Genomic DNA, 11,231 nt, shown 5'->3' on the forward strand with positions numbered 1-11,231 from the left:
ACTTGTATGGTTTGAAAATTTGCCATACGTGCGGGGGCGTGTTCAAAATATATACATTCCACATGGGAAAAATAGGACCTTACTTATGAGTTTATAAGGTTTTGGTATAAATTGTGTCAATACTAACAAATGTTGAATTTCACAAATGGTTACTCAATTATGACTTATTCGACACTTTGGTCACTCAAGTTTCAAATATATCACTTTGGTCACCCAAGAGGCATTTTATCTCACTTTGATCACTTTTTCCAATCATTCTAAATTTCTAATACATATTTCTCAATTTTTCACAATTGGTTGGACGAAAATATCATTAATATTGTGGCAAATAATTTTTTTTTTTAATGAAAAAAATTAAAGAAGTGACTAAAGTGAATAACATAGTTAAAGTTGAGTGACCTAAGTGATATATTTAAAAGGTGAATGACCAAAGTATCGAATATGTCAAAATTAAGTGATCATTTGTGATATTCTCCCATCTAAGAGCAAGTGCAGCGGTCGGTACTTGACCGGGCACCACCTCAACAATCCGATGTGTTGCCTGGGCGTGCTCCTTTTTTCCCCTCCACCGGGCCTGTTTTGCCCTGGCAAACTTTGGCTTTGTTTGACCAAGGGCAAGAAAAATTCCAAGCCCATGCCTTTTGTCTTGCCCAGGCTTGGCATGCTGCCAGCTCGGCCCGCAGTCGATCGTGGCTGACGTCACAGGGGCCAGCGCAGAGAGAGATGCGCCAGAGAGAGGGCGTGAAGAATACGGACGAATCACAGCAGGAGGATGCGGTTTCAAACCTTCACAGCAGGAGGATGCGGTTTCAAACCTTCACGGATGAACAGTGACTTTAAACAGTAAACCCGTTGGTGAACAGTGAAAAGTAGTGAACAATGGAGATGCACAGTAAAAAGTGAACAGTGTTGACTGGGCAAGAAAAAAAACGGGTGCAAACATATGTCAAGTAGCCGTGAATAGTAACTTAACTGGTCGAATTCTTGACTTCTCGACTTTGCCTATTCTTGACTACGGGTGAACTTGCTCTAAAAATGTAGATCCTTCATCAAGGAGTAGATTGTAAAATTCAAGATTTCAAGATATCTTTTTTCTTCATAGGTCCTTTTTGGTCGTCCGGCTGCTTCTCTTTTAGGAAAGGGACACCGCACTTTATAACTGCAGGGCGCCTCCGCTTTCACTTGACCAAAACAAAATTACTGAAAACTGCAATCTTGATTACCTCCTAATCACACCAAATGCATAGAGAGTTGTTGTTGCCCACACCTGAAGGAGGTTTATAAGTTAGAACAAGAACATTCATACCTTTCAGCAAAGAATCTTAATCCAATAATCCGCAGGCAAATCCAGTTTTAGAGAACAAGAAAGAGTAGTAAAGAAATAAGGGTCTTTTAGCATTTTGGATAAGCTATTCCCCTTTTCTTTCTAAATTTTTCACCTTTTGCAACAATTTATATCAATCCCTAAATTAAGGTACAAGGTAAGAATGTGAGTGACTGAAAGTGTCTGCAAGGGAAACTTGGAGAGAGAGAGAGTCTCATTAGCTCTCCTACTCCTCCTCAACTCCCTGGCCAGAGTTATTGCTGATAAGACCCTCAGCCGCAACCCAGCCAACCCAATCTTCTTCATGTCTCTATGCCAAAACCCTCCACACCCTAAGCAGAAAATACTCTTCCCTATATAAATTATTGCAACTCTCATTATTATAATCCTGGTTTATTTGTATAAACCCACCTCACATTTTCCCAATTTTGCAGCCAGCTTCCTAAGTTTGTTGGTGTTGTTTTACTGGGTCGGTGGGCATTGAAGAAGCAAAGACATAAATCTCAAATAAGAATCTTTTCTACAGAGGAAGAAGAGGCATAAAGACACCATCAACAAATACCCTTTGCCTCTTCCCCTCATTATTGTCTCTTCAAGGATGCTTCCTACCACCTGCATTCTCTTAATATGCCTCTTGAGCTCTCTCTGTTCCCTCACCTTAGCTTCTCTAAACCTCAACCTCACCCTCCCTCATCAACACCCTACCCTGAAGCTGTGGCTCAAGAAGTACAAAGGTAAGGAGTCCCAAACCATTTACGCCCAAAACCCAGATGTTTTGCTTCTTTTTGAGTTTTGCAAATTGGGTTGCTGCCATTTTCAATTTTGAGGTCCTCAACAGCTCAAATCGCTGTCTGGGTTTTCCACATTTCAGATGTAATGCCATGGCCATTGTGTTTCTAAAGCACTAAATCAAAAATATCTTCAAAGCTCTGATCTTTTCGTCCATTGTTCATGCATTTCGATTTTTAACCACTCAAAATCTCATCTGGGTTTTGCTTCCTTTCCAGTTTTACAAAAAGCATTGCCTCCATTTTCAATTATTAGGTCATCCGCAGCTCAAATCGCTTTCTGCCTCTTGCACATTTCAGTGTTGATGCCCTGGGCCACTCTGCTTTTGAAAACGCACTCAACACAAAATTAAAATTTAAAAAAAAAAAAATCCCATCTAGATTTCCTCATTTCATCTCCTTTTCTCCATTAATCAACCATTTCAATCTTTCCCCGCAAAAAATTTCACCTCAGCAGCTCCAATTTCCTCTACATTATCCCCATTCACCTCACTCCACTCTGTTTCGCTCTGTTTCTTACTCTGTTTCACTCTGTTTTTTTCCACAGGAGAGTCAATGCCTCCCTTTCCCGGCGCGAAATGCTGTCCCTCAAGGACCAGCAATGCGCCGTCGGCAACCCCATCGACGACTGCTGGCGCTGCAACTCCAACTGGGCCGACGACCGCCAGAAGCTCGCCGACTGCGGCATCGGCTTCGGCCAAGACGCCATGGGCGGCAAAGGCGGCCAGATCTACGTCGTCACCGACTCCTCCGACCGCGACCCCGCCAACCCAACTCCGGGCACTCTCCGCCACGCCGTGATCCAAACCGAGCCCCTCTGGATCATCTTCTCCGCCGACATGACCATCAAGCTCAAAGTCGAGCTCATCGTCAACAGCTTCAAGACCATCGACGGCCGCGGCGTCAGCGTCCACGTCACCGGCGGCGGATGCATAACCCTCCAGTACGTCTCCAACGTCATCATCCACAACATTCACGTCCACCACTGCAAGCCGGCCGGCAACACCAACGTCGCCTCCAGCCCCACCCACGTCGGCTGGCGCGGGAAGTCCGACGGCGACGGCATCTCCCTCTTCAGCGCCCGCAAAATTTGGATCGACCACTGCTCCCTGTCCTACTGCACCGACGGACTCATCGACGCCATAATGGGGTCCACCGGCATCACGATTTCCAACAACCACTTTGCGCACCACGACGAGGTGATGCTTCTCGGCCACAACGATAAGTACTCGCCGGACACCGGGATGCAGGTGACGATTGCGTTCAACCACTTCGGGGAGGCCCTGGTGCAGCGTATGCCTCGGTGCAGGCTCGGGTATATTCACGTGGTGAACAATGACTTCACGCAGTGGGAGATGTACGCCATCGGCGGCAGCGCCAACCCCACCATTAACAGCCAGGGGAATCGGTACACTGCTCCGATGAACCAGAACGCCAAGGAGGTAAAATCGTAATTTTACTTAACTTAGCCTTTGGTTTGGAATTATTTACGTTTCTTTTTGGGGCGTGAAAAAGTAAAATATCATTGGTTGCATGATATTGCGCGCCCCAACGAACACTTTTTGACGTATGTCAAAGACCGGATTCCCCATTCCTCGGCCTCACTCGCTCTCGGCGGCGCGTGTTGTTCACGCGCACCATCTGTGCCTTTCCTTCGTTTTGACATGATCCGAAATAGTTTATGGATAAAATGGGTGTGCATTATCACATTATCGGTGTTGTTATTGGTGGCGCTTTTTTCCTCTCGCGCTTCCGATTAGACCTTATTCGTGACAATGACCCTAAACACTAGCTATGAAATGGGGCTGTGATAATCACGGGGTCCAATGGCGGCGCGTGGAGTTGATTTTTCACGCGCTTTTGGGTTGAAAATTGAAAAGGACATTGAATAAATAATGGCGCCAGTGACAGAGACTTTAGTCTGTAGTGGCTGACAGGGAGCATTTTTTTATAGCTGTATATTTTTGGCACGACTTGGTGCCGGTTGAGAGTAGTGTGTAGTGAGTGAGTTTTACTGACCATGAGCTGTGAACAACACAGGTGACGAAGCGCGTGGACACGAACGAAGGGGATTGGGCGGACTGGAACTGGAGAACGGAGGGGGACATAATGGTAAATGGAGCCTTCTTTGTGCCATCAGGTGCGGGCATGAGCACCCAATACGCTAAGGCCTCGAGCCTCGAGCCCAAGTCGGTGGGTCTCATTGACCGCCTCACCGTCACCGCCGGTGTCTTCGGCGACCCAAGGTATGTTCTTTGCTTTTACGATTCTGCCCCCTTCAACTGTATTACCTGTCGCGTCCTAACTGTCATTATTATGAGGGCAAATCTAAATCTAACAAAAAAGATTGATTCTTTAGGGACTTTCCTTTAGGACATACGGGGCTGGATTTTAGCAATAAAATAGGTGTGGAGAGTGAAAAGATGGTAGCTTTTTTCATGGGTTCACGTGATGAACATTTGTGCTGACACTGCAGCCTTAGGACATCTCCAACAGACTACTTATTTCAAAATAAATTTAATATTTAACTAATTTTAGGCTAAAATTCTACTCCTGCAGAATACCTAAACAAAAGTTAAATTTAACTTTTGCTATATTTTCTAGCTATATTTAGCTAGGATGAGAGAAAATTTAACTAAAACCTAAATTTAACTTGAAATTTAAGTATTCTGCTGAAGCATAACTCAATAACTTACTAGTTATATTTCACTTTTAGCTATTTTTAACTATGAATATAAGTATTACTGTTGGAGATGCTCTTACAGTAGGAAGTCTAGTCTTTTTTTGTCTTTCCAGTTCTGCTTTGTCCATTCTTATATAAATCTGTGTTTTATTTTCTTTGTTCTAATTTTAAATTTATGATCTTGGGATTAGATTAAGTATATCTCACCCATTATTTGTTTATAGCATTTGGTTGTTTCTTTGTGTGTTTGTTTGTTGTGGTTTGACTAATTTGACCCCCCTGCCTGGATAGACTGAAAAATCACCTTAAAAAATGGGGCAAAGGATGTGGAAAACAGAGAGCTTCAGCTCCAGCCTAGATTACTATTATAGATAATGGGGTTTATAGCATAATACCTACCCTGAATGTCTCATTTGCCCATTGTGTTTGATGGGAGTGTAGCTCAGAGTAGGGTTGTACAAGGGGTAGGTTTGTCTTTGTGGCGTGGGAGATTGCCACTGTTGACAGTGTTTAGGGAGTTTGTGATGTGATACAAGGAGTGCATGTGTGTGTAAACTGTAAAGAGAAAAGGTTGAAAAAGTTGCAAGTAGGGCTTCTTGTGGGGGGAATGGCTTGTACTGTAGGACAGTGTAGGAGGGGAGATAGGGACCCTACCCCAGGTCATGGATTGGTGTGTTTTTTGCATTGGGAAGGTGACTCAGTTTTTATTCCCCTCTACATTTGCTTTTTTCAAGCCAGTAAGTGTGGGGTCCTTTTTTGCAATTTTTCAGAAATATGTGGGCCCCAACTCGCAGATAGATATTTTATATTGAACTAGACAACGTGCCCATGCTTGGACCAAGGGCTTTACTGACCTAGTTGGTGTCTCCCCAACTCCCCAAGTGAGTAAACTCCATGGGTCACGGGTCATGGGTCAAGGGATTGTGGGTTACAAACAGATCCAATTTGGTTGTATTGGGGTTGAGGTGTGGGGGTTCCTAAGCTTGGCACCACTGTTTTGTAAGTTTTCCTAAAGGCGGAGTAAATCTTAAGCTGGAAAAGAAAGAGACTTTGATTCAATCTCTGGATATTATTTTGTTGTTCTTATTCCTGAACTTGCTGGATAGTGACAGTATGCTTCCCATGCATGCAGTTCATTTAAGTGGAAGCTCCCAACAGATAGATAGATATGTTGTTTTTTCAATACCACACACACTCTGGGAAACTCATCTACAAACTGGTAGTGCATACAGGGTCTCCAGCTGTTTTTGTACACTTTCAGATAGAGATTGTTTCTCAATCTGTCAAAGTTTTCGATATATTTCTCATCTCACTTTTCCTTGGTTGTTCCACTACCAATGTTTACCAATCCTTTCATCTTAAAATGGCAAATCCAACTCTAGCAATTTGAAAAAAGGGTTTGCCAAATTAAGTGAGCTCACCCCATGTGAGACCAACTCCTTCCCAAAATTCCATTGCTAAGTTCATTTATTTTCCGGTGCTAATGGGGGTCGTCTTCATGCGGGCAAGTAACTGTTCGGAACAAGCTCTTTGTCATGGGATCTTAATCTGTTGCAACTTCATTTTCAGTTCCATTATTTTACGCGGATTCTTCTGCTAAATCACATGTCACCATTCATGTCTCTATGCAATTCATTCACTTTATTAATTTGGTTTTTCAAACTATTGTCATTGTGTGTAGGGACAGTAGTAGGAGCGAATCATACCCTGGATACAGCGGCGGTGGGACCGTAACCGATGGTACCACCAACACCGGCAGTGGAGGGTCCAGCGGCGGTGATGACTATTTTGGAATGATATTCGGGAACACTGCTCAACCATCATCATCTGCAAACGCATTCTTGTTGTCTCTTCTAATTATCTTAATTTTGTATGTTACCACCAGCCATGGTGGTGTATTATCATTACCATTATTCTTAACATTATTATTATAACACTCAATTCGAGGGAAATATCATTATTAGACAAAGGAAAAGAACTTTCTCCATTAGTTTGATTGCTTGGTTGGTGCCCATATGCTTTACATAACTACATTATAGGTTCTTAACTTCTTACGATCGACTCATAGCTTTTAGCTCTTTTCAGGGTTTAATCACTACACAGGTATTGGATCTTGACTTTCATGCAAAATCGACTTGGAAAGCTTATGTTTTAGGGTGTGTAATTGGTTCATTTTTGGGTAGGCAAACGTGGATACGTTGAAAAAGATATACGGAGGAAAAGATTTGTGGAGAGAATCTAGGAATAGGATATGGTTGGCTGATATGGCCATTTCGGATTGAATCATAGCCTTCGCTATTTGATTTCTTATGCATCGACCGTTTTCGTTGATTTGTAGTGCCTTTCATCGAGTAATAATATGTGGTTAACATGGCATGTCTCTCAGTGTCGTAGAAAATTGTTGTTGTTTTGCTCCTTGAATATCTCGCTTGTGAGAGGCCAGTTCTTCTTTCATACCAAGTTCTGATTAGCTTCCAGGTCCTCTTCTATCTTTTCAAACACAAGCAAACAGAAGAAACGAATAGTTCACTGGTAGAACATAAGAGTCCGGTTCTTGTCATCGCTCGTATCGATCGTAGATTATGATGCATCTGCCAGCATTGTCAATGATAGTACAGCACGAAAGCGGACTTTTTCCCTATCTGATCATCGCCTAAGGCCGCGACTTTGCAAAATCTATCCATCTCTCGAATACCCTTATATGTGTATCGAGAAAGCTATGAAGATTGCCTGGTCAGAAACAAGAAATAGTATAGGAGAAAGGAGTGGTAGTCTGGTAGATGACTCCCCACAAACAGTAGTAGGGGGCCAAGCAGTTTGCATAACATAGGTGGGAATGGAAGAAGTTACAGACTAGATCAAGGTTAGTCTTCCGGCCATGGATAAACATTTGCTCTTCCAGGACACCACCGTAATTCTGCTGATCCCAAGGACTCCATCTCCATCATTGCATATGGGAATATAGAGAGTATCCGTGTATTTAAGTAGAAGAAGTCACTAAATATTTATGTATAAAGGTACCTAACAAATGGACTTTTCGAATTTGAAAATATTGTAGAGCAACCCAACAAGGATCCCTCACTTGACAACTTGGAAGGCAACCAAATCCAGAAGACATTTATAAACTTATCAAGAAAACAAAACATCAATATCTATATTACACCTTGCTACAATATCTATATTTTCTCCGTCTCAAGTTCCAAGTTATGGCCTTGATAGGAATTCGATATTGGAACAAGTTTGGGGAAAAATTAGCCACCGAGGTGGAAAATTTTGCTATTTCTGTCATATATTTAATTAATTAACCAAAACCATATCCTCTGCCCCTGCAGTTGCGGCGACTGCCTCTATTTTCTTCCATGTCAATTCTCGTTGCTCTTCCAATACTCTAGCCCTGGTTACTTTCTCTAAGTATTGCTCCTGGCACTCTTCAAACAATTCGGAGTCCATTTCCTGGAATATCTTTCGCACATTGGCTGTCAGATCGTGTATACCCTGGTTCCAGTGACCTTGCGTGTTCTTCTCTAACGCGTCAAAGAGTAATGGTAATATCACATTCCGGTTCTGAGCTATTAAATTTACAACGTGCTCGCTGTTCCACAAGTATAGAGCTTGTTGGGCAACCTGCCAAGGAACTATATATTAGAAACACTATTCAAATAGAATGGAAGTACAACAACATTTTTATTATACTTTCAAAATCATGGCTAAGAAGAGATTTTGTTGCATGATGTCTCAAGGAAGATGCATAAGTACATTAGATTTCAACAACAGAATAAGCAGTGGTACAGCAAAACTTTAACTTATCCACTAGAGATGCATCCACTAAAGATGAGAGAACAATGTGATAGCTAGACACTACCAAGCAGTAGTACAGCAAAGCTTTAACTTATCCACTTGACATATATCCACTAGAGATGAGAGAACAATGTGAAAGCTAGATACTGCCAAGCAGAAAAACCATGGTTGAACCACACTCAGTACGCAAAGCTATTTGATGGTGGCTAACCCTCTCCGCGGGCAAGAGCTATCCTGATTCAAACAAAAGTTTTACAAGCGCCGACATTAAAGCAAAAATGACATCCCAAACAACCTATCTTCATTGGTCTATTCACTAACCAGCTTTCATACTGATCTGCAAGATCGAGGCAAACTCAAAAAGAAGGTTGCTCTTTTCTTTTCTTTTTTTACCGACTTGCCAATTTAGATGCAATTAAGCATTTACAAATACCTCAAAACCTTTTTCTTTATCAATTACTATAGTTGTAACAAACTTGCCATATGGAGACACAACTGAGTCTTAAAGACTACTCAAAGAACTTGTCATGAACTAATTCCAATTACTAACAGTAGCATGTTTATCGCTTCTTATCAGACAGTTCCTCATATCAGAAGGGATCACCAAGCAGTGGTAATGTCGTATACAGCCAGCAAAGTAAACACAATAACAATGCATAGACTACTGAAGTCTGTTGTCTAAAAGAGAGGCATAGAAACATCAAAACAAAATTTAACAATTCTTTTGACAAATGGCTGAACATAAGCATTCAGTCCAACTTGGAATAGCATACCAGTCATAGGAATTGGCCACTTAAGGACTATGTACAGGGCATTGGCATTAGTTATTCATTAGCAACATAGTCTTTACAAAATTCCATTTACATGAATTCATTCTCATCATGTTAAGCAGTCTTACAGTAACAATGGAAGGGAGAGAGAAAACCCTCCAAGTAGAAGTAATCAATATACACTAGACAGGGAGCTTATAAACTTATTTCATCTTGACAGATGCAACAAACTAATGATACGTTTTCATCATATAATTCCTTTTCACACAATAATGCTTAAAGGATTGATTACTCGAGAAAACAACAAGAACATCAAATTTAGCAAAATCACACGCTATCTTAAAGATGAGTTGTAAATGCACAAATAATCTAATATTACTACCAACAAGAACACATTGTATTCACCTGGAAATGTGCGCTAGTCAGGCATCGTCCAATCTGTCTAAAGAGTGGCAGCATACACCTCTGGAACTCCGAAGCCGGAGTAGCCTCCAAAACCTCTTCCAACTCTGCAAGAAACAGAACCTCCTTCTGACAATTAGTAACCGGCCAATACTTCAACAACCCTCTGATCACCAATTCCGCAAGGTGATAATCCTTATCAACAAACTGTATAATACAATAGGCCAACTGGTGATGATATGCCCAAAACCCCTTGGGTTTATGCAGAGGAATAAGTGCCCTGACCAGGAACAACTTATGCTCCTCTTTCATTGGCAAAGCAAACCCATTTATAATACTCCCCAAAATCTCCAACAACTCCCCAATCCCACAATGCCTCTGCGTCTCGAAAATAAACCTATAGAACACATTGTTCATGGCCTTCCTTATAAACGGTCTATGCACCATGAACTTGCCATATATCCTATGCAGAAGCGTTTTCAGATAGTCTCGTTCCCTCGGGTCTTCGGAATCGAAAAGCTCCATTAACCTCAGCACAAAGATATGATCAATGAAGCGCTTGGCCAATTTGGCGTCGGTTTCGGAGGAAGCAATGTACCTCAGCAGAAGCTCGTAGACGATTTGGAGGTGCGGCCACGAGGGCTCCTGGTAGGGCTCGTCGTCGTCGCCGAGGTCGGCGGAGTCGGAGGCCGGAGGGAGGCAGCGGAGGAGGTTGACGGAGACCATGCGGATGAAGTCTTCCTGCAATTGAGGGGTGAGGAGTTTGGGGCTGCCGGAGGAGTCGATGAAGTCGACGAGCTCCAGTAGGGTTTGGCGCTTGAGCTCGATTTCGCGGGCCCACTTGCCGGAGTTGGAGAAGTCGCAGAGGCAGGAGCAGAGGCGGAGCTTGCGGAGGAAGAGGGATGCGCGGTCGGAAACGGCGACGTTTTGGAAGAGAGGGAGGGGCTCCATTGGGTTCGGAGCGGCGGCGGGTTGCGGGTCGGGTTTGGAGTCGGAAGGGTCGTCGGGCTTGGAGGGTTTGCGGTGGCCGCGTTTGATGATTTTGGTGAGCATGGAATGGAAAAACCCTAGAGGGAATCGGAGAGGAGAGGAAGAAAAAGATGGGTTTTTTTTTAGTGGGAATAGGAAAAAGAGAGAGACTTGGAGATCATTATGAGAGAATATTGCAGAAAACAGAGGAGAGAGAGAGGGAGTCGTGGACAGAAATGGAAAGTTTTCGACTTTCTGTTCAAAAAGTTGAAGACTATTTTTGTAGTAGTAGCTGAAGCTCTCACTTATCTGCAGCAACTGTCAGTTACCTTTACCCTATTCAGATATTGAATTTTAGTCCCAGCTTGGCTATTTTGAGCACCAAGTAGACTGACATACATAACCAAAAACAACAGTAATGTCTACTTGGCTAATGTAAAAAAAAAAAAAAGATCACTAAAAAGCAAACTAAGAAGTGCATACTTTGGATCAGAATG

At 42.6% G+C, this 11,231-nt stretch overlaps 2 protein-coding genes across 2 annotated transcripts; one reads left to right on the forward strand and one right to left on the reverse strand.

The window, feature by feature from the left end:
• Window positions 1-1,328: 1,328 nt before the first annotated feature.
• On the forward strand, window positions 1,329-6,785 carry LOC112182279 (probable pectate lyase 18). Its single transcript, XM_024320723.2, is given in 5 exon segments — window positions 1,329-2,025; window positions 2,028-2,058; window positions 2,660-3,554; window positions 4,153-4,358; window positions 6,477-6,785. Coding segments are annotated over 5 exon segments (1,488 nt in total). The 5' UTR covers window positions 1,329-1,922; the 3' UTR covers window positions 6,730-6,785.
• Window positions 6,786-7,890: 1,105 nt separating this feature from the next.
• LOC112182281 (serine/threonine protein phosphatase 2A 57 kDa regulatory subunit B' beta isoform) lies at window positions 7,891-11,056 on the reverse strand. The gene is made up of 2 exons (XM_024320724.2): window positions 9,769-11,056; window positions 7,891-8,419 (listed from the first exon to the last, which is right to left on the reverse strand). Exons 1-2 carry the CDS (start codon window positions 10,816-10,818, stop codon window positions 8,093-8,095), a joined length of 1,377 nt encoding a protein of 458 aa, XP_024176492.1. The 5' UTR covers window positions 10,819-11,056; the 3' UTR covers window positions 7,891-8,092.
• Between the last annotated feature and the right edge of the window lie 175 nt (window positions 11,057-11,231).

The sequence above is a fragment of the Rosa chinensis genome, chromosome 1 (assembly GCF_002994745.2).
Source record: "Rosa chinensis cultivar Old Blush chromosome 1, RchiOBHm-V2, whole genome shotgun sequence".
NCBI classification, from domain to species: Eukaryota; Viridiplantae; Streptophyta; class Magnoliopsida; order Rosales; family Rosaceae; genus Rosa; species Rosa chinensis.

Excerpts from the sequence above, each read along its gene's own strand:
- LOC112182281 (XM_024320724.2), bottom strand. The coding sequence starts at position 10,818 with ATGCTCACCAAAATCATCAAACGCGGCCACCGCAAACCCTCCAAGCCC. Across the intron at positions 8,420-9,768 it reads TGACTAGCGCACATTTCCAG|GTTGCCCAACAAGCTCTATA; the intron begins GTGAATACAATG and ends GTTCCTTGGCAG.